The sequence below is a fragment of the Pteropus alecto genome, unplaced genomic scaffold, assembly GCF_000325575.1.
Source record: "Pteropus alecto unplaced genomic scaffold, ASM32557v1 scaffold239, whole genome shotgun sequence".
NCBI classification, from domain to species: domain Eukaryota; kingdom Metazoa; phylum Chordata; class Mammalia; order Chiroptera; family Pteropodidae; genus Pteropus; species Pteropus alecto.
In genome coordinates this window covers 2,528,347-2,552,483 of record NW_006494613.1, presented here as the reverse complement: position 1 = coordinate 2,552,483, position 24,137 = coordinate 2,528,347, and the positions used below count along the sequence as shown (strand labels likewise).

General features: G+C 31.5%; 1 protein-coding gene across 7 annotated transcripts in view; it reads left to right on the top strand.

The window, feature by feature from the left end:
- Positions 1-24,137, top strand: part of USP25 (ubiquitin specific peptidase 25) — a 91,410-nt gene that overhangs the window by 43,842 nt on the left and 23,431 nt on the right. For all 7 annotated transcript variants that reach the window (XM_025042466.1, XM_025042465.1, XM_025042464.1 and 4 more), the window contains 8 exons: positions 2,502-2,629; positions 3,020-3,115; positions 4,293-4,454; positions 5,084-5,310; positions 7,727-7,797; positions 8,518-8,746; positions 10,219-10,413; positions 19,099-19,238. In XM_025042466.1, coding sequence (XP_024898234.1) covers positions 2,502-2,629; positions 3,020-3,115; positions 4,293-4,454; positions 5,084-5,310; positions 7,727-7,797; positions 8,518-8,746; positions 10,219-10,413; positions 19,099-19,238 — 1,248 coding nt within the window. The remainder of the gene's footprint in view (positions 1-2,501; positions 2,630-3,019; positions 3,116-4,292; positions 4,455-5,083; positions 5,311-7,726; positions 7,798-8,517; positions 8,747-10,218; positions 10,414-19,098; positions 19,239-24,137) is intronic.

Genomic DNA, 24,137 nt, shown 5'->3' with positions numbered 1-24,137 from the left:
AAAGAAATTTTATTAAACTTTTAAAAAAACCTAAATTAGAGAAATAATACTTCATGTAAAATGTAAGGTATATGTAGATGTTATATGGGAAATTTATTTTTTAAAATGAAAGGGCAAATAAGTAAAGAAAATTCAGTGACTGAAACTAACTTTTGAATTGAAATAAGAAGTTTTTGATTCTCATTCTTAGTTTATATCCTGGCTTTGTTTGGTGTTCTATGGGGAATTTAAAATGGCAGGTCTGTTTTTTCTGTTTTTTTTTTTTTTTTCCTCCCTTGTATTCATGTAATCTCACAAAAGCAAGGTATTTAAAACACATTAATAGAAAAATCAACTGTTATAACTCATAGAAATGACTATATTCTCTCTAGAAAATACTTCTAATTAAGGTCAGATATATAGTCATAATAAATTCAGAAGCACTTTTGTGGCCAGTGCTGATTATCTATAAGTTCTTTATGTTCATTATGTAATGTATTAATAATAAATCTGTTTAGGGATATGGATAATATAAGTATCATGGATAATATAAGTATCTCAAAAGCATAGCATACCAATTAGATTAGAGAAGTTTGTTGTATGGAAAAATAATATTTTGAAAGAGAAGTGTCATTGTTTTATATTATTTAATATTCTAGTTATGTACTGCTGTACTTTATAATCCTAAAATTGCAGAGTTAGAGGTGCCCATAACATTTATTCGAATGAATTTAGGGAATGTCTGGCTGTCTCTTGTGCCCATTAGCTTGAGAATGAGAAAATGAAATCCTTCCACTTCTATAGTAGGAAAAAACTGTCACTGGTGTTAGAAGAAATGCATTCACAACAGAGACATACTATGTAACATATGAACATCTTTTTGTATGATACAGAAGCTATTTCCTGGACTTTTTATGTTCTATACAAAAACATACTCCAATTCGTGTCATTTCATTCCACTGGCCGTTAAAGGTTTCCATGAATTAAGTATATAACTATTTAATTTTAATGGTGACATTTAAAGTATTGCAATAAAATGTGGAAGTACTAGTTCTTGAAATCTACTTATATATTTGTTTGAGTATCATAAAGTGGAGTAGAAAATGATATCTTAAGGCATCAGAAGTTTTCTTTGTGATATATGGGGTACATTTTAATTCTTAATAGTAGTTTTAGGTGAGAATTAGAACTAAAATTCTTGTCAGTGCCATGTGAGAACAAAATAAGCAAATTTGCTCAAGAAATTTTAAAACTTAAGATATATTTCTGATATTAGATCTTTTATAACTTTCTCTAGTCACTTTGGTAATACTAATATAAAATAAAACAAATTCTTTAAACTTCAACTTTTAGTAAAAGATAAATCAAATCCAACTCAGAAAATCTCAGTTCAGATAATCATTAGCATTTTGGGAGCAAGAAATCATTTTGAATAACCATTTACTTTTATCGGCTTTATTTAGAGAAAAGTAGCAACATTCAAGATCTTAGTTAAATCTAGTTTGCCAAATATGCATCGTTTCTGCTTTTTTTGAATGTTTGAATTTAAATTAGTGTACTGTTAGCTTATTGACATTTGTGTGGTGGCATTTTGTGCCAGTCAAAGAAAGTATCACATATAGTATGTGGCAATTTATTTTTACAGTAGTAAAAAGCTGTATACTACCCAGCTTACAATAAGCACTTTAAACATATTTGTTACATTGTTTTATACTTCTATATTTGTTGATTCACAAGTTTGTTCATTTTTCTTTCTCTTTAAGTAATAATGTGTATGTAAAACTTGAATCTGTTTTATGAAAATGATTTTCTTTTGAAATTTCATTGTCATGCTTAACTGAACAGTTGCCAAAGTTTATGGAGGAGTTGGTTTATAGCAATGAGGCATTTAATTCTTTAAATACTAGTCATTTAATAAGATTTTAAATATAGTTATCATAAGTATAAACTCCATATTTGTTTAGTGATCTTTATCTTAAATTAGCCAGAATTCCAGTGGGAAAATTCAATTTAAAAAAAGTTTTTAGTTTTCAGTATGAGAATTGTGATCACTTATGGTATAAATCTTTTTTCCTTTGTGTACTACATCTTACAAATTACTTTGTCACAAGTATTTAACAGTGTGGTTGATTGTAATTAGTTTATGTACCATTCATGGTAATAATAGTGACATAATATTGAAGAAGCCAGAAGACTTGAGCTACTAAACTATGATTTCTTTTTGGCTTAGAAATTTTAATGTAAAAAATTAGCCTGGAAGAAGAGAAGAAGATTTCCTGGAAGTCGTTAGAATCTTTTTCTCTTTCCTAGTTGTATGTTATCTTCATCCTTGGAATTTTTAAGAGGTGTGGAAATTTTTTAGGAAGAAGTTGACTTTTACCTAAATTGTATACCCAATCAATTATTTGTGATGTCATTGTTTGATGATACATATAAAAATGCCAGTGCTAACATCCTGTGCCTAAAATTGAAATGGAGAAAACAGAAAGGTGATACTAAGGTTTTTTGTTGTTTTCTTTCAGCATTGGTTTACCGAACTACCACCTGTGTTAACATTTGAATTGTCAAGATTTGAATTTAATCAGACATTGGGAAGACCAGAAAAAATTCATAACAAATTAGAATTTCCTCCTGTTTTATATCTGGACAGGTATGGTTTGATATACAGCATGCTTAGTTTGGAAACAGTTTAGTAACCAAGTGAAGAATTATATTTTTTAGAGAAGAATTTTGCTTATAATTAATCTTTACTTTTTGCATAGTATATCTAGTAGCATTCAAGAAAAATGGAGTTCTTTTTTTTTATTTAGAAAAGTAATAGTTAATGGGAATAATGTTATAAAGAAGTTTTTAAAAATTATTATTTTTCATGTAATTCTGTCAGAATTTTCAAAAATACTATTTTGTACTGATTTATTATAAAGTTTTGAATGAACTGATCATTCAAATTTTGAATGTGGTATTGGTTAGACTTAATATTGAATCTACTTCTATGATATTTAGAAATACTAATGATTGCTACGTTTCTTTTTCCTGATAGATACATGCACAGAAACAGAGAAATAACAAGAATTAAGAGGGAAGAGATCAAGAGACTAAAAGATTACCTTACAGTATTACAACAGAGACTAGAAAGGTATTGTACAGAATTATGTAGAAAAATATTTTACAGAATTATGATCTAACTGTAGGAATTCGTATTTTAGTGACTGTATAGAATCTTTAATATTAAATTTGCCTTGAGTATTTATGAATGATTCTAGTAATAGATAATCATTTTTAATTAATATTTTTGCTCATATAGTTTAGTTTTGAATTCTGTTAGAAACTTAAAATAATTTATAAATGACATTAGAATATTATTTTAGAGTTTAGAATTAAATATTCTCACCATCAACTGGTAATGCTTATGGGTGCCGAAAATAAATATAAAATTAAACTAATCTACAATCGAAGCTTCTTTCATGAGACTAAATATTACTCTCAAGATTTCCATTCAAATGGTTGGTGACAGTTTTTCTCCTTAATGCTGAAGATACAAACTCAGATGCCTACTAGAGCCTTATGAGGGCTTTGTGAAGAAGGGAAGCAAGTCAAATAGATGTGGTGGACGAGGGTTGCCTAGAGAGCACACCCCTGTGGAGCGGCTGTCATCCGCACTGGTGGATGGCATCCTGATTAACCTCATCCTACTGTCATCTAGGGCTTCAAACTGTTTCCAGAAGAAGCCAGAATCTAAACTATGAAATGCTGTGTAGTTCATACAAAAGTCCAAAGCCTGAAATTTAGCCCGAGAGAGCCCAGTTTGCAACCTCCTATCTAATCTGTATTCCCTTATGTTAATGTTAATTTGAAAATTAATACCTTCAAACTTCTTATACAAAAAATAATATATTTCAGTAATTATCATTCATAAAAGGTAGCAGTGATCATATTGAAAATTAATTGAAGGTAATAAGTAGGAAGACAATATTAGTCACCATCTTGGTCATGAGACCAAAAGACAGATCTAAAAATAAAAACAGTAGATGGCACTGTCAGTTTTCATTTTCTTATTGGGTTACAACTTAGAGCGGCATTTAAAATTTACAACGGTTTACATACACATTCAATTTTAATCAGCTTTGGTTTCTTTGAAGGACATTTATTTCTTGAATGTATTTTTAGTCTTAATCTTCATTTATAAGCAAAGTTAATTTCATTGTTGAGGAAGATTCATTGAAATGTTTTTATGATGGTTTATAAAAATTATTTAAAAAAACAGATTCACTTTACATACAAATAAAAGCATTCATACATTTTATGGTTAACAGATATTTAAGCTATGGTTCGGGTCCCAAACGATTCCCCTTGGTAGATGTTCTACAGTATGCGTTGGAATTTGCCTCAAGTAAACCTGTTTGCACTTCTCCTGTTGATGATATTGATGCTAGTTCCCCACCTAGTGGTTCCATACCATCACAAGCATTATCAAGGTAAAGTTTTTTTTGATACAAGAGACAGCTGTGCTACCTATATTACATAACAATATAATTGATGCTCTTTAAAGAAGGTTTTATAAAATGCATGTTGTTACTGATTTTAATGAACTCTAAAAAGATTAGATTCACTTAGAAGATTGTACATCTTCTGAGTGCTTTTTATTTTTTTCAATAGGTTTTATGGCTGTGGATTGAATTTTTCATATTTTTTCTGTTAAGAATTATACTTTAGGTTGTTCTGGTATGTTATATGTTTCAACCTTTTATCCATGAAAATAATACTGTTAAATTAAAATTTTCTTCTATATTGTAAACTGGTAAGTATTAGCAAGGGACGGTCTTTATAATTCTGGTACATATGTTTTTTTTGTTGTTTTTTTGTTTTTTTTAAATAAAGATGATCAAGCCATTTCTATAACCCAACGATTTTGCCCTTATAATAATATAGTCCTCGTATGTTAAGTCTCATTAGATTATTGGATTAATCCACATATTTCTCTCTTTTTTTTCTAAAGACCTTTTTTTTTTTTTTAAATTATGAGCTAATTTAATACTACATGTTTAGCATTGTCTTTGTCTAGAGTTTGGAAAGTTTACTTATATTTTATGCTTTAAAAATACAGCACAATGGAACAACAGGGAGCTCCTTCTTCAGAATTACCATGCACATCACCTGCATCAATAGCTGCTATTTCATCAAGATCAGTAATCCACAAACCATTCACTCAGTCTCGGATACCCCCAGATCTTCCCATGCATCCAGCACCAAGGCACATAACAGAAGAAGAACTTTCTGTGCTAGAAAGCTGTTTACATCGCTGGAGGACAGAAATAGAAAATGACACCAGAGGTAAGAAGCTTCTCGCAACATAGTTGCTATTATCTCAGATAGACATGTATACAGATAAAATTAAGAAGGGAAATCACCTCTGGATTTCATATGTAAATATCATATAGTATTTTTTTCTAGAAGGGGTTTTCTGAAAGATAAACTAGCCTGGCCTCCCATTTTTATGATCTTATATCAGGTTCAGAGAGACCAAAAGATTTTCCCTGGGTTACATAGCTGATTAATGACAGAGCAGATGGTCTGATTTTCTAGTTTAGTGCTCTAAATTTATATCAAACTGGTATTCACAGCTACTTTATTGGTGAAATATCATACAGCATCATATTTTACATACATAAATTAGTACAAATAGCTTACCTTGATGTTTACTCAATGAAGTTCAAGTCATAAAAAATTTTCTTTAGGCCTAAAATTAGAAATGTGAATTTTAATTTTCAATCTGCTCTAACGATATTTTTAGACATGATCTATGAACTCAGTGCCAGCCTGTAATGAGTTTTAACTGGCATGTAGCAAAATAAAAGAAATAAGGACAGTGCTCTATGGGAGGTGTGTGTATGCATGTGTGTGCTAGTGTTAAGTTGCCATCTGTCCTTTCTTGGAAGGAGCTCTCCTTTATTCTGAAACTATCTCCTTTCTACTTTTATTGTTAAAATGTGTTTTTTTTAATTTTTATTTTATTATTAGTTTCAAGTATACAGTACATTGGTTAGACATTTATATAGTTTATAAAACGATCCTCTTAATTGCTCTTTCTCTCCTCTGGCTCTCCACCTAGCCATTACATTAATGGCTAACTCCCTATGCCATGCTCTAAAAATGTCTTTTTTTTTTAAATGAAGTTATGTTAATGTTTTATGGTAGATTTTATTATGATCTTATTACATGTCAAAAAAATAATACTTGATCATTGTCCCCCAATTTTATCTCAATTTTATTAATCTATGAAAAAAGAAAAATCTAGGGTTTTTAAAATTAAAGATTTTAATATAAAAATAACTACAGTTTTATACCAAAAAGTTGGAACTACATTAAATAGTATCGGTTATTGTATTTTAGATGCCCAGCTTGATGCTTTATAGATAATGTGTAAATAAAGAGCAGTCCTAATTTAACAGAATAAATAGGATATTATGGTTACTAACAACATTAGTAACTATAAATATTTCTCTTACTATTTTTTTATATTTAAATTCATTAGCACACATTAATTAAGTGCATAATTTATCCTGAACACTGCTAAGTTTGGGATGATTTTCTTCTGGACTTGGCAGGTTGTGTTTGTTTTATAAAATTATATTTAGAAGGGGAAAGCTAGGAAGTTTTTGACACCTAAGTAGTGGCATTTAGGGAGGAAAGGAATGAATGAATTTGAAATTCTCTGGAGACAGATTTAGATCATTGACAGAGGGCAGACTCAAAGATGTCCCCTTAGTCATTCATAATGGTACGAATAAGTAGATAGAGTGTACTTTGGAGAAGGGTGGGTGCACAGGTCTCCACCTCAGGAGAGGAAGTAGAGATATAATGAGTCCACTTTTGGCTATTTTAAGTTTGAGGAACTTGAGAAATATTCACGTGATAAGGTTCTGGACCGATAACATGGATCAAGAAAGATTTTCCTAGGAATATTTGTTTTCTTTCTTTTATCACTGTTGATATTAGCTGTTAGGGTTATTTTTTAAACTGTTGTATAGTATTCCAGCATATGAATACAGTATATTTTAATTTCTATATTGATACTGTGAATAGTGCTGGTCTTCCACATACATATTTACATACATTTGTGAGCACAGTACATTCTAAAAGTGCCATTTCTGGTCCAAAGTATATACATTTTAAATTTTACTATTTTAAAATTGTTTCCCCAAAACATTGAACCAGTTTACATTCCTACTAACTGTGTGAGAGAGCCTCTCTCTCCACGTCCTCCTTAGCTCTGGGTAGTTTTTAGTCTGCGGCAGTCTGATAATTGAAAAAAAAGGAGGGGAAAAAAGGTATTTTAGTGTCTTGCATTCCCTTTATGAGTGAAATTTTACTTTTCTACATATTTTTTGTTTGTGACATCTGCTCATTTTTTTATAGTGAACCTATTGTCTTTCTCTTATTGCTTAATAGAAACTGTAACATTATTGGTATTAACCTGTTTCCTAGATAGTGTATGCTGCAGCTATTATTTTCCCTGTTTGTCATTTGACTTCCTTCATGTTGGTTTTGTTTTTATAATGTAGGTTTTCTTAAGTTTGGGGTGAGAGTCTTATCTTTTCCTTTATGGTTACTTGATTTTCTATCAGGCTTAGGAAGGCCTTTCCCTATTTTCAGGTTAACATATTGGTAGGAAAACCTTTAGTCCCCACTTTAAGTCTAGTAGATACATACTTGATGTTAATCATTAAATGATATCTTCTATTCTTAGATTTGCAGGAAAGCATATCCAGAATCCATCGAACAATTGAACTAATGTACTCTGACAAATCTATGATCCAGGTAAGTTAAATTTTGACATAGTAAGCATTATCAAAATTATTTACATATTTTTATTTATCTCTATATATCTTGACCTAATTCTCCTTACATGTTTTATTATAAAATTGCTGAACTTAAAGAAGCCATATCAGTATTTCTCCTATTTACTTATATTCTCATACCGTATTTATTGCTTATTCTTTTTATTATTTTACAATAAGATTTATCAAAATTTTCCAAAATACTTTAATAGTTAAAGATAAAATATTATGGGAGAAATTTTAAGGTTGCTTAAGGTTAGTAAGATTATGGGAGAAAGTATGGAGCTCAATTACATTTTAGCTTCTGTTATACATTATATTACTAAAGCCATATTACTAAACTCAGCCATCAATTTATAATTGTGAAGATTTAGACAGAGCATGTGCTGTATATAAAAATGTTCATCATAAGTTTTTTATTCAAAAGAAGTGACTGAAATTGGTCAATAAATACATACAAATACATTTTCAAATTTTTGAAAATCATCCTATTTATACACTTATCTACATCTTTAGCTTATTTTTTTCTCTTATTATTTCACATTTTAATTTTTTTCAAAATTTTCATCTCATACAATTTTCTCTTGTTAAGAAACGTATGCTCTTATGATATCCTCCAGTCAGATAGTTTGTGAGTTTCTTGGAATGTGGCATAATAGACTACTTGACAGCTGTTTAACTCTTCTGTTTTCTTATTTAGGTTCCCTATCGCTTACATGCTGTTTTAGTTCATGAAGGCCAAGCTAATGCCGGGCACTACTGGGCATACATTTTTGATCATCATGAAAACAGGTGGATGAAGTACAATGATATTGCTGTGACAAAATCATCATGGGAAGAGCTAGTGAGGGATTCTTTTGGTGGTTATAGAAATGCCAGTGCATACTGTTTAATGTACATAAATGATAAGGCACAATTCTTAATACAAGGTAAGAATATGATATATATACGATGGTGTATATTTTTAAATAAGTAGCCCTTTTATGTGACTCTGGTCTCAGTGTGATTCGTTAAGTATTACCCAGAAGGTGATAGATGTGATTAGGAAATACTATTGGATAAGTGTGTAAACTAGAATTGAAAAGTAATGTGACCAGAGCTGAGAATTGGAATATATTTTGTATCTAAAGTTAATTATTCAGTAACTATTTAGTAACAATATAAAATGTAAATGTTTCATTTTATAATGAAAAATGACATATTTCTCCTAGTTTAAAATTCTTTAATGACTACATCACACATTGACTCATATTCAAGCTCCTTAGCCTGACAAATAATACCTCCATTTTCTGGCCTCTGATTGTCCTTCTAGCTTCATTTATGACCATTGTTCATTTCAGACTTTACTGATACTTGAACTTCTTGTTATATTCTATTCACACATTTATTTCCATATATTCTTTTTTTTTATTTATTTTTTTTATTTATTACCAGTAATGTTCTTATTTCTTCCTTCTTTCCTAATTCCCACTCATCTGTCAAGATTCAACTAGGTATCATCTGCTCTGCCAAATTTCCTTTATCTGCCAGAAAGTAATCTTCCTTGTGTTCTCATAGCTTACCCCTATCAGGTCCTTATTGTGTGCTGGAATTGTATGTCAACTTGTCTTTCCTACTTCACTTTGATCTGCTCAAAGCCAGGGATCATGTCATACTATGTCTTAATCGTTTTATTTTTCATATTCAAACATATGCTTCGCATAGAGAAAACACTTAGAAGTTTGTTGAAACTGATAAAATATACTTTCTTTTTGTATTTAACCATTCAGCAAAATTAGCTAGGCAGTCCACTTATGACTGAAAGCTAAACTTTATCGTTTGTGTGGAATAGAAGTTGAATAACTTTTTAAAATAATATTTATGCAATGTTTTAAAAAACCTTGCTATGTCAATTAATTTCAAATTACATATAAGTATATTGCTAGACTTAATTGCTTTAGATGAAAAAGAATTTTAGTTCTGTTTTGAGCTTAATAAGGTTATGAATTATTTCTTCTCACTTTGTGATAGGTTTTACTTCATGAATAATAAAATATCTGGTATTCCCATAATAAAAAAAAGTAATACCATATTAGTATTCAAGCAGCCGTTTTGGCTTTATATCTATTCCATTTTTTACTCTTCAAATTAAAAATAAAAACTGAAAGGATGAAAGAATAACTTTTCTCCAAAATAAATAAAAATAAAAGCTCAGAACATTACCTATAACTCATTATCAAATATTTGCATCATTGCTCTTCTGAGCATTTGTTTGAGTTTTCTTTTAATTTTTAGATAACGTTTATTTTCTAAATGGTAATAATTCATACTTTAAATTCTATTTGAAATGCATTCTATTTTAAGCTTTGCATTTTTTCTTTAACTTTTAATTTTATATTAGTTTTTGAAATATAATTTGCAGAGGAGTTTAATAAAGAAACTGGGCAGGCCCTTGTTGGAATAGAAACATTACCACCAGATTTAAGAGATTTTGTTGAAGAAGATAACCAGCGATTTGAAAAAGAACTGGAAGAATGGGATGCACAACTTGCCCAGAAAGCTTTGCAGGAAAAACTTTTGGCATCTCAGAAATTGAGGGAATCAGAGTCTTCAACAGGTTAGTCCATATTATTAAACTGCATTTTATTATCAAGATCATATTATTTTGTTATAAAATAAGATGCTTATTAAAAAAAAATAAACGATAGTTATCTTAAAGTATGAAGGAGATGGTAAAAGTCATCTGAAATTTACTCAGTGATAACCATGGGTAACAATTTACTTTACCCCTTTGCCAGACACCACTTTGTACATATACAGATGACCCTTGAACAACGCAGGGGTTGGGGTGCCAATCTTCTTTGCAGTCAAAAATCCACATATAACTATATATACCTTTTTCAAGGTAAATGAGTTGATTCTGCTAATTCTCCCTCTACCTATCCTGCCTGCTTTGATTAGGCTTGACCCTTTTTGGCAGGAAGCTTGAAAATGCTGTGAAACCAACAAGTAACCCAAACCAGTTCACTAAAGCTATTAATAGAATGAACTCAACTAAATTTCATATTTGAGCAAAATAACACTTTTCTTTTTTTAGTATACTCAAATATATATACTGAAAAAGCACTAATATAGAGTATTTATTTGATTTTTTTCAGAATTCTTAAAATTAAAAACAAAATTAGCTAATTTTAAATATTTATTATATTTCAAGTAAAAATGTGTATAGACCTATAAAACATAAATTTATAAAAATACAAATATTTGAAAATATTCTAAAATTATTAGCAAATAATAAAATATTTAAAGTAAATACTGTACAAAAACAAAGACAATATGTTCTAGCAAAATTGAAAATAGAATATCTTTGATTTTTTTAAGATTAATTTCGTCATTGAGTTATGAATATATTTTAGAGTAACATTTCATACTGTAGAAAAGTATTATTTCTCTGTAATAGTTGGAGAAATGAGAATAGATAAATTAAACACATTTTTCTCAAATTCATTTGCCTTTTTTTAATAACTGACCTTTTTAATAAATGACTTTTTTCATAAGGTCTGCATGTTTTGTTTTTAGTTGTTTAGGAAATGTTTTAGGTGTTTGTTTAATTTCTTCTTTTACAGACAGATTCCCATGTAGCATTAAGTAGATGGGTTTCAGCATTATGATTTGAACTTTAGAAAGAATTATTCTTACAATAGTAGATTTACAATACCACAATATAGTATTGTAACTGATACGGGCATGCACAGATGTATTCAGATTTGTAACTTGTTTTTATATAAATTGAATAGTTGAGCTCTTGATCTTGATCTTCAGAGGCATTGATATAGAATTTTTAAAAGACCAAGATGATAGTATTATACCAACATTTTGATACTTAAATGCAATACAGTGTATCTGAATAGCACCACTGTCATCTGATGAGCTCTTTCTTTCCATACGTCAAGGGCCACTGTGTAGAACAGGTGTAGCTCTGTGGTTTCACAACAGTGCAGTTTCATTACAGTGACCTTGTCCACTAGTAGAAAATGATAGAGCTCAGTAGATAACAAAAGGTTTCTGAGCTCAAATCGCAGTATAGTAACGACATTGCAGTTCCTTTCAATTTCAGCCAATTCCATCCCTTTGAGATTTCATCCCTTATCTTCTGTTCACACCCTTCCCAAACCACTCTCCATAATTTGCCCCAAGATGGAGCTACTGTGTTATTCTTAACTTTTACATACTCCATTTGCATGTGGCTGTGTTTATTTTTAGTGGGAGAAGAGGGCTGCATAATTGGAGCAAGTAGTAGTACCTAAGCACTCTGATGAAGGTGAATCCTCCATTCATTGGTTAACCTGCAACTCTGTGCTTGGTTCATCTATATTTTATGGCACCAAAATACTGCATTCTGTAGTCTCCTTCTCTTCATCTGGTCTGTTTCTCACAAAACTCTTAAGTTTACGATTTAACACATTTTATTTCTGCTAAGTCAAATTAATACATAGTCCCACATTAGGAGAATATTAATTCCTATCTGACGAGACTAGCCAATCTCCGTTCCACATTTGTCATCTTATATTTCCTCTGTATAAAAGGCCATGTCTGTATGCCCCACACCCTGATTTTCTGATCAGTTTTTCCTACCATACACTTTATATGCTGTTTTATAATTTTTAAAAATTCAGCAGTAGGTGTTGAGCGTATATTTTCATGTCTCTCTTTTTAGTATTAAGCAACTTGAAGAAAATAAAAATATTTCTGAGAGAAGATAAAATAACTAAAAAAATAAAGAGACTGAAATGGTCAATTCACATGTAACTATTACTATCTTCTAGACTGGGTTTTTAGAAAGCACTGGCAGTACTGTCTTAATAGGAAACATGTGTCCTCTATGGAAATGCTAGAAGTATACACTTTGAGTTAGGAGAAATAGAAGGTTCTAAGTATAAATTTGGGACCTGAGATTGTTTAAAAGATTGGTTTCTGTTACTATATTATGTTGCATATCATATTAAGAAATCTATCCTGTATTGCAAGGGAATTTACTATATCACAATGGATAAGGGGACTTAGAATGTTTATTGGAATCACTCAGCTGCTATCATTAGTAGACAGATTTTACTTTAATGCCCATGTCATCTTCCTATTTCTCTTCACAGTTTTTAAAGTAATTTATTTTATTTGGTATAGCACTTTCAGAATATCAAAGAAACCCTGTATTTAAATCTCTCAGGTGTGCACTAGGATTATGAGTGACTACTGGAAGTAATACAAGGAAATCCTGTTGACAAGAGTGATATTCTTCTCTCTCTGCAAATCTTCCCAATAAAGCTGTAACATAAGAGCTATTAAAATCGATTTCTTCTGAGTGATATTCCAATAAGAATATTAACTTATAGTCTTTCTCTTCTGCTTACATATGACCAAGAACTCCACTTCTCTAGTACCATTCATTGTCTTATTGCAACTTATAATAAGTGATGGGAAAGTATTATTTGATCCATCTCATCCTACCTCCCTAACCTACTTTCTTCAAATAACTTATATTTAAAGAGGTAGCCAACAGTTCTTTACTACAGGTGTATACATCAACATTACTGGGGAGTTTTATTGAGAGTAAACAGCATACCCCCACCTATGACTCACTAGGATCAGATTCTCTGAAGGAGGGGTCCAGAATATATATATTTTTAAAAGATCTTCAGACAATTCTGAGGTGTGCCTCTGATTAAGAGCGTGGGCAGAGAAATTAACCTGGAGAGAAGAGCTTTGCCAGAGTTTTTATTTTACTTGTGTTACTTCTACTTATTAGAAAACTATTTGAAGTCTTTACAACGCATGTAACATACCCAAATTAAAAAAGAAACCAAAACAAAAAATAAATAAGGTAAAAAGGGTTAATATTGTTATGAAATGCATTCTATAAGTTTTCTTAAATTTGTCTAGAGGCAGCTTGCAGAATTGTCTCTGCAACTTCTCTACAGATACTGTCCACAAGTTGAAAATAAGCTGATATTCTGGGAAAGTACAGCTAGTTTCTGAGAGTAAAACCTGGTAGAAGGAACAGTGTTCTCAGTAATCTCGTTTCTTTAAATAGGGAGTGGGTGATGTTCCTATTTAAATTTTCATAATCTATCACTATTAGTGATAGGTTTCCTTTGAATGGTTTCTGAATTGAATTCATTCCCTATGGAGATTTCAATATGAGTTTCCTTGAGCCGATCCTCAGCATATGGGAATTCCAGCATTTTAAGAGTATAGCCAAAATAATGATACGTTAGGAAAGCAGGCTAAAAATGTGTGGTGCTGATGTAGTTCTGTCCTGCATAAATTTGAGGTTTAACTCTGGTTCCTAAACCTCTACCCCACCCCCTATTCCCAAGATCCTCTCTGTGGTGGCATCCGAAAATCTGCAATTTTAAGTTTCTGCTGATTCTGTGCAGCCAACCTAGCATGGCTCTTTATAGGCTGCTTTTGGGAACTCACTGATTTTAATTACATTTCTAGAAATGAATAGACTGCATATCTTTGAAGTACTTTTTAAAAAATATTCTCCTATTTGTGAATGTAGTAAGTATGACTCATTAGTAAGTCAAGGTTTTAGATACTTCTGGGAAATATGAGATGTTGCTTATATATATTACATATATATAATATATATATAAAATATTTTATATATATGTACACACACATACATACATAGATATATTTAATTAAAGAGCAGATCCTTACACTTTAACAGAAAGTGTAACCATTGGTTGTTGATTTGAATTCTCTTAAAATGTTGAAGAGCATAATCAGGAAATATTCTTCAGTAGAATACTCCCAAGCCCTCCTGATCCCTTACCTCAACATAAAGGTGTACCAAAGGAGCAGAATCAGAGCACTCTCCAAATGCTGGGTCTTTTATAACATCCCAACAGATAAATGAAGCCCTGGCATTATGAACATAGAGCGTGGCCAGAAAATCTCTTATATGGATGAGAGCCATCCAGAAATCTCACTGAAGGACCCATAGAACAAATAAATGATTTAAGAAGTACTTTGGGTACAGAGATTTTATATACCTCAATAGAGAACTGCTCATTTATGGTGCAATGAGTGTATTTAGGAGTTTGCAGCTGTCGGCAGAGAGCCAAGGAAGACTTCAAGGATTTAAGAATAATAAATGATACACAGGTAATCATCAGCTATATTCCAAGTCGAAGCCTGAACAATACATTAAATGGAGGGACCAGTTAGTATATAAAGTGCCATTTAGAATATTAAAAAAACAGTATGGTCTCTATTTACTGAGTGCCTACCATTTATACAGGCCAGCAATGATGAGGCTTCTGTAAGGCTATAGGATAATCAAAAATTATTGTGTGAGTTACACACACACACAGAAAAATTCATCTTTTTTGTCCTGCTGTTGTTTTTAACAATGAAATGGAAATTGCCTAAATGTGTGGTAGGGTATTAATTGTATAAGCCCTCTGTATGGAAGAACACAAACACAGTATAACCAGAAAAAATTATATTGACATTAAAAAAATGCTAGTTATATTAAGTTAAAAACAATATATTCAGAATAATTCTTTTTGTTTGTAAAATGTGGGTAGGTAAAGTAGTCTAGAAATATATGCTACTGAAAATATTAATAGTGCTTCTCTCTGAGTCATGGAAAGAGCTTTTTATTTTTCTCATTTTGGTTATTCATTTGTTCTAGTCAACATGTTTTTTCACTCTTCTGATTTGACAAAATGAAGCCAATATTTCTTTTCTTTGTTATGAGGAACTTCTGTTGAATCTCACTCCTTTGTAATTCTTCTAAGGCTCCTTCCCAATGAATACCTACTTATGTTATATCTAAACCAGATTTTTCTTCATTACTCTTGCTTATAGGGAACTTTCCTATCATTATGGCATTGTTCATCAAGTATCCTTCATTTTAAAAATCTCCTCTAACTATCAATATCCTTGAAATTTTTCCTATTCTTTAAGACCTTATATCCCAAAGTCTTTATGAACCCCTAAATTTACCCCTGTCACAACTATTATCTTTTTCCTCTTAATCCTAATCTCTTCTCACTACCAAATCATGTTGTACTTGTATTTTAATTTGCTGACTGGTATAAAGATTCATTAATAGCCAGCATTTTATTCATCTTTTATCTGTTCTTACAGTGCCTTTGTATATGTTATTTCTTCTGCCTGGAATCTTATTCTCCATCTCCAAGATAATCCTCTCTACAAAATCTTCAATACTCAGCTCAGTTGGCATTTCTTCTAGAGAATCTTTCTTAACATGCAGTATTATCCTGAGTGTGTGTATTGGGTCCACAGTGCTTCTGTAGAACCTTGTGCATAACTGCTATTGCATATAGTACTTTACACTGTAATGAAGTTTATATGTATCTGATTTTATTGAGAATTCCTTAAAGTGAGTGAATTTTATGTCTTTTTTTTTTACATTATTAATACCAAAATACAGAAAATGGCACAGGCTCAGTAAATACATTCAGAATGAAGTTTGGGTTTTTGTTTCCAGACTCCCAGATCTCAAATCCTCGTACGTTCCCCTGTTGTGACTACAGCACCACTCAGATATGTTCCCTGGAAGATTACACACAGAAAACTTTAGAGGAAATAGTTCTGTGTGAAATTTAGGCAAAATCATTTAGCATTACTCATAAGGTTTTTGGACTCAAATCCTTATGTAGAAGGAAACCTTGACCCTGATGACCTGAGATATATTGACTCTTGATCAGATAAAATTACTTTTGCTACTAAGGACCTATTTTACTGTCCAGGTTTCAGTGAGTTAGACCAATGTCAGATCAGATGGATTTGTTGACCATCGTTGCATTAAGCTTATAAGCTATCAACCATTGATGTTTTATCTATTACAGTGAGAAGAGACAAAGAGTGGCAAACACAGATAAAAGCGTTATCGACAAGATGTTTCTCTTTATTAAGACCTAAAGCAGCTGGCTTAAGCCACGTATGAAACTTAGTAGGGGCTTCTGCTAAGCTGGAGGTGTAGCCTAAAATTTTCTTTACAATATTCATTATAAAGGGGCAGTGAGAGAACGTTGCAGTCCAGTCAGGAAACGCAGAAATGAGGACTTTTAACTTCTCATCACACACATTGTAAGCATTCCTTCTTCTGGTTTTCCTTGTTATAGTATATTTCACCTCCATCATCGTAGTTACTCATGGTAGAAACTTTGAGTCATCTTCATATCCAGTCTCCAAACCTATTTGTGTCCAAATAGGTCTTAAATCTAACTAGTTCTCTCTGCCTCTGTTGCTCTCCATTATCCATAAGCACAATCTTCTCTTGATCATTTTCTCTAGTACATTCACTGATTTCTAGTTTCACTTTCCTCTTTGATCGGTTCTTCACTATGTAGCTGGAATAAATTTCTTAAAACTTACTGTGTTGCCATTGTATTGAAAACGTTTATTCACTTCCTTTTGCCCTCAAAACTTTTACGTGACTCAAAGGCCCTTATCTTGCCCCTATCTGCACCATCTCTTGCCATATCTGTCCTCCTTGTCCTGTAGTCTAGCCACACTGGTCTTCTTTCAAATCCAGCTCATGCTCACGACATGGGCTATTTATTCTTCTACCTGGCAAACCCAACCCATCATCCTTCAGCTAAATAGTCATTTTATCATATATCCCGTAATTTAATTACCTTTCTTCCATTTTATTCCTAGAATGCATTATTATAATATGGTCACAATTGCTGTGTGATTCTTTGGTCAATGACTTTCTTTACAGTTGACTGCAATCTTCATGAGGATAGAGACCAGCTGTATTGTTCACATTCAGCATCCCTGTCCCAGCCTAATACCTGTCACATAGTTAGATGCTTAATTAAAATTTATTAGATAAATGAATGGCCCTGCATATATGGCCCAGTTGGTTGAGGAAGGACTCAACCAATCCCAGTAATGTAGAACATTTTAGTGTACTTTCTTATTCCTCATATCCAATAATTAATTTATTTGTTAATTCATTTGTTCCATTAAGTTATTGTGCACTTTATTATATACTAGGTGTTGAAGAAATAGCAATAGAAAAGGGAGATAGCATCTCTACCCTTACAGTTCAGCAGAGGATGTGGGCTTGAAACAAATACTTATAACTAAGTCATAATTGTGGTAAGTGCTATTAAAAAGAAAGTATAATATAAGTTACCTTAGAGCAGTGGTTCTCATCTGGAAGTAATTTTTGTCTCCCAGGGAACATTTGACAATACTGGAAACATTTCTGGATGTCACACCTGGAGGACAGTACTATTGGCATCTAGCGGGTAGGTGCCAGGTTGTGCAAGACAACCTTCCACATCAAAGAATTATCCAAACCAAAATGTCAGTAGTGCTGAGGATGAGAAACCCTGCTCTGGACGGTGCAGTTAGTAGTACTTTCACAAGGAAGTGGTATTTCAACAAAAGGATAAAGTAGTTATTAGGTGAGGAGAGTGAGAGTGGGTGAACACAGAGACAGAAGGAAGAAAATGAAGAAAGATCGAAGGTTGGAAGTAAACCTCTTTGTTGTATTTGATAAGTTGAAAAAAGGTTAGTATGTCTCCCTTTTTTGAGCAAAGAGCAAAGGATACAAGGTTATGTTGGAGATATAAGAAGAGGCCAGATAAAGCCTTTGGAGTTGTCTATGAAACACTCAGTGGATATCCAGAATACAATGTTGCATCAGTGGGTCTGGACATCAGAACAGTATCTGTAACTTTGGGAGTTCTTCAAGGGATGATATTTGAAATCTTGACTTTATATAGGTACCAGTTTGCCAAGTTGTAATTGTTTTTCTTCTAACAACACACTACCAGGGGCAAATTCAGAAAAGATAGAAGGTTGAGTTCATTCCAGGTTAGGGTTTTGTAAGGTGGGTATAAAAAAGGACACTGTGGCCTGAAAAACAGCTTCTTTGTGCTCTGTGTAGAAACCTAGTCTAGAAACCAAATCTTTTTTTTTTTTTTTTTTTTGGTAGAAGGCTAGTGGTTCCCAAAATGAGATTTTGGTACTTATTATGGAAGAAAAATTTACTCTGAATTCCTTGTTATAAACTATAATGGATACTTCCTTCAGTAATTATTTGATTACTTCTGTATTTTTTGTGTTTTTGTTTTTGTTTGTTTTTTAATTCTGAGGTAAGTGCTGTGTGTTGAAGGATATATCCCTTTAAACAGAAGAGTGAAATTGATTATTGTGTAACTTTGCATTAGAAATAAATTATAGAGTTGTCTTAGTATAGATGCTCTGTGATTTTATTAGATATACAATTGATTCTTTTCTCATGAAGCACAAGCAGGAGAACCAGAATATCTAGAGCAACCATCAAGAAGTGATTTCTCAAAGCACTTGAAAGAAGAAACTATTCAAATAATTACCAAGGCATCACATGATCATGAAGATAAAACTCCTGAAACAGTTTTGCAGTCGGTAAGAATTTTTCTTTTAACTCTCTGAACGTAGATATGTTCACAACATTCCCTAGCAGTGTGATGGAAAGAGACCTGTCTGGGAGTCAAGAGACAGGGCCAACGGAAGACTCTGTCGTGCACATAATCAGTGGCTTAGGGTGTCACCTAACCCCCAGGCTGTAGTTTTCTCAGATGTTATTTAAAAAATACTTTTTTAAAAAAATAAGTATCAATTAGAGAAATACAAAAAATTATATTCATAGACTAAATTGGTCACTTGATTGGGAACTTAAAAAGAGAACTATAACATTTGGCATTACAAGTTGACCCTTGCACAACGTGAGGGTTAGAGGTGCCACCAGCCACGCATCTGAAAATCCATGTGTAACTTCTGACTCCTCAAAAACTCAGCTACCAAAAGTTTACTGTTGACTAGAATTTTTACTGTCAGTTAACACAGATTTTGTATGTTAAGTGTATTATAAACATATTCTTATAATAAAATAAGCTAGAGAAAAGAAAATTAAGAAAATCATAAGGAAGAGAAAATACATTCATTGGATTTATTGAAAAAAATCCATGTATAAGTGGACCCACACAATTCAAACCCATGTTGTTCAAGGTTCAACTGTATTTCTTCTGTCTCTCACCTCTCCTTCCATTTTTAGTCCTATCACTTTAGAATAATTAGGAATATAAAGTATAATTTTCTTGTTCCATGGAATGTGTTTATTAATAGAATACTAGATTCTCTAGGTTAGCATAGTGTTCGCAGGATAAATATGACCTTACAAAATGGTTCATGCATATTTCAATAGGGTCATGTACAAAAATTGTCATTTTAATTCTTCTGTATTATAATTCTCAGTTTTGTCTTTTTATAACAATAAATTGGTATAAATTCATTGTTATAAAAAATTTATATTGCATTATGTTTTCAGTGAATATGACATTCTGAGAGATGTTATTTCAAGAATTTGATACTACAAAGCTATTCAGTTGCTGTAGTCTTTTTTTTAGGGAGCATAAGCATCTCTAATGCAGGTTTTATGATAGCTAATTTTAGTATTTGAACATTCCCCTTCCAGAGTACTAAGCAGAACAGGACATATAATTTTACACACATAATTTACTACTTTGTAAGTGAACTTAATTTGAACAATAACTGACTATAATTGCAATGAGGTCTTTAAAGTGATAAGACCTCAATTAACCGACATGTCTAATTAATAGGGAATTGGGTTAATTTTGTTTTGATGAATGAAATAATTAGAAATTATTTAATTTCACATTTGAAAAGTTTTTATAAAAAACAATATATTAATATAGGTAGATATCTTTTTTTTATCCTTCCTAATTTTGCAAATTTTGCAAATGCTCAAGAGACTCTAACTGAACTTGAGATGAACACCTGCTAACTCTAAAGCACTTGCTGGAAAATGCTTCTTTTAATGGATCTGGGATGTCTAGTTCTTGGAGATGGTAGAGGAAGAAAACCTAGGGAGAGATAAAGGGCAGAGAAGTATGTAAAGGGAGAAATATTTTTGCCAGACATAAAAAATTAATTTGCCAGAGCCTTTGCTGATTAGGATTTTTATTTGTTAGAGCCTACATTATGATTAATAAGTATCATCCTTTTAACTGGTATCAGAAATCAAAAGCATTCCTTAGCTTAACATAGAATCATGATATTTTTTAGTTTGGCTAATCATGTGTAGTTTAAATTTGCAGAAATCAGCACTTTGATTACTTAGTTTATTAATATGAATATCATCTTATAAGCTAGCAACCTACTGCTTAAACTTGAGAAAGGGTGGCATGAAGAACATATGACAGACAACTAGCATAAATATTTTTCCATTTGGCTTATCATTTGGAGTAGCACCAACAGTTGGCCCCATTGTCTGTATAAATCCTACAACATATCTAAGAATATGTTAATCATGGCTATCTGAAGCAGCCTGTGTTCTTGGTTTTATGGTCTGTTGCTTAGAATCATGATAACCACTTGCTGGGCTTTCTCATTTAAAGGTATACTTTAGAAACTAAATTGAAAAATGAAGAGTCTCATACTTCGAGATTAGGTAATCCTGATGTTCGAATATCGGTTTTACTTCTTACTAGCTATGCAAACTTGAATAAGTTGCTTAAGTTCTCTAAACCTGTTTTCTTTTATATATAATGGAGGCGATTGTGGGATTAATATAAGATCTTTTTTTTTTTTCAATGTGCCTATAATATAGTGTAGGCCTAAGTAGCTCTTACTTTTCTTTTGTTGTTTAAATCCTAACCATTTCACAAATAAATGACCTATTAGGCTCCAACCTAAGTGTAAGAAGAATTCCCTGGAAAGCTTGGAATCACAGAAACCACAGAGAGATACTGAAAACACTTAAACAGCTTGCTTTTTAGAAGAATGTCCTTAAATTTCAATGAAATATTTTAGAAAATTTGAAAAATACAGAAAAGTAGACTCCAAGAAAGAATCATACATAGTCCCACTATCCAGAGTGAAACACAGTTAACATGTTGATACGTTTTCTTTCATCGTTATTTTTATATACAGATTTGGAATTTATTTTTGTAGTTGAGTTACTACTGTATATAAATTTTTATATCTTAACTTTTTGTCACCTCACATAGCATAACCATTTCCCCATGTTGTAAATTCTTTATAAAAAGCATTTAGTCATTATTCTTCCATTGAGAGATTAAGTTCTTATTTACTTACCTATTCCCCCATTGTATATTTATTTTTACTTTTATATTATTATAAATAGGCTGCTAGAAAGGAAACTTTTTCCATATTTCAGGTTATTTCTTTAGCTTCTGTGTAATTGAATTGCAGAGTAAAAAGATATGAGCATATTAAGGGAGTGAAGTAGGTCCAGATAAATAGCTTTCTAACCCCCTTTTATGTGATCACTTTTTAAATAAATAATATTTTTAGTGGATTTCAGGCAGTTAATAAAAATCTTTGTATTTTAATTTTTTGCAACTGAGGAACTTATTTTAATCTCTTTCAAATTCAGCCTTTGTTAAAGTGTTCATATAGGGCCTGACAGTAATAGAAAAATATAATAATTCTGTAGTATTGTTCATTGAGTTTAGTTGAAGTAAAGCAATACACGTGTTTTACTTCAACTACACTCGATGAACAATATTACAGAATAATTATATGTACCCAAGCTTCTTCCCTTTTTCAGTTTTCACTCATCACTATTATGCTGTTGAAATTATTCTGCAGTAACTGGAAAGGTTTATAAAACATTTATTTTTTCTAAGTGCAGTTTTTTTTCCCAAAAGGAATGTGTTGCTTTGTAAGGATCCATATTCTAAGAATACATTTCCTGATTGCTACTTGCCTAAATTTATATTTTCTCCTCTTAAGACAGTATTGTTTGGGATTGATTTGCTTGTGAGGAATTTTTCACCTAAAAGGCCAGACAGATTTTTCATTTAACTGCTTGTATTTCGCTCTTATGAATGGAGACCTACGATAATTATTCCTCTTTAAAATCTTATAAGGATTAAAAATCTTCAATTAAAAATCATGGGCTAGGCATATCACTCTAGGATATTTGGGATAGTAATATTGAGTTAGAATTATTCAAATATAAGCAATTTAAAGTGGCACAGTATAATAATATTGGTAATGCCTAATTTATAGAACAATAATTTTGCACCAGGTATTAGGTTACCTGAATATTATTTCTCATGAGCATGACAACCATGCAAGTTAGTTATTTTCTCTTTAAAAACTGGAGACTCAAGTAAGAAACCTTTTCTAAAAATGTTATGGTGAAAAATACCATTTCTTTTAAAAGGGACAGCCATTTGTTTTGTTTTATTGTTAAATACTTTCTGCATGTGTACTTCTTGAAAAGTAGAATATGTTCACATAACTAAAATGTACCTATATTTTAAATTGAAATAAAACCCCTTAATTGCTCTTATTAAAGTTTTCCATTTATGTCAGAACTAAAGTTTATCTTTGCTTTGGAAAATTTACATGGTGCAATTTGAAATTACTTAAGTTGCTTTGAAGCACTTTGTACTTTTGAAATTTATGTATATAGAAATAGTAAATGGTGGTTATAAATCTATTCAGTAAAATAAGACCCTTGTGAAACTCAACAGTATTTTGAATGAACCATATTAGTGTCTTTGAGTAGACTTTCCTGTTTTCACACTGGCTTCCACTCTATTACTGAGGATTAGTGAAATTCATAGAATTTGTTAAAGAAAAGAAAGAAAGAAATCTGAGTTGTTAAAAATGGTATTTTCCAGCAGCTTTTCCAAAAACAAATCACTGTATACTTAGATGTAAAAATATGGTTCTAAATTTCATAGACTGTTAGAGTTAAGCACACTAGAGTATGGCCGTTAAGTGAATATACAATTGATTAGTAGAAAGGATAGACAGGTACAATCATAAGAAAGAAAACCTAAAACCTTTCTGGGTTCAGAGGACGGTCATATCTTATTTTGACAGAGATATCAAGAAAGACTTTTGGGAGGTATTGGAATTTAATTAATAATTTATTATTTAAAAAAATAATAAAACCTTCAGCTGTAAAAACAGCCGTAGGAAATACAACTCCACTGTTTATTGTTTTTAAGGATTTAAGAGTCCAAGATGCTTTGTGGGGGAAAAAAATGATTAGTGTTTGAGTTGCAAAGAGAAAGCTGGAGATCCTCTAGTATTATCACTTTAATTCATTTGTTTCTAATACTCAATTTTAGGTGGTTTCATTTCATACTACGCAAATGCAGGTTTTGTTTTTTTTCAAATGCAGATATTTATAAAAGACTCGAGAATTTCTACACTTAAACAGGGTGCTTCTATTGTTCTCTTTTCTAATGTTCATACTAATGATTTTCTTCTGCAGAAACCTGAAAGTACCACAAGCGAACC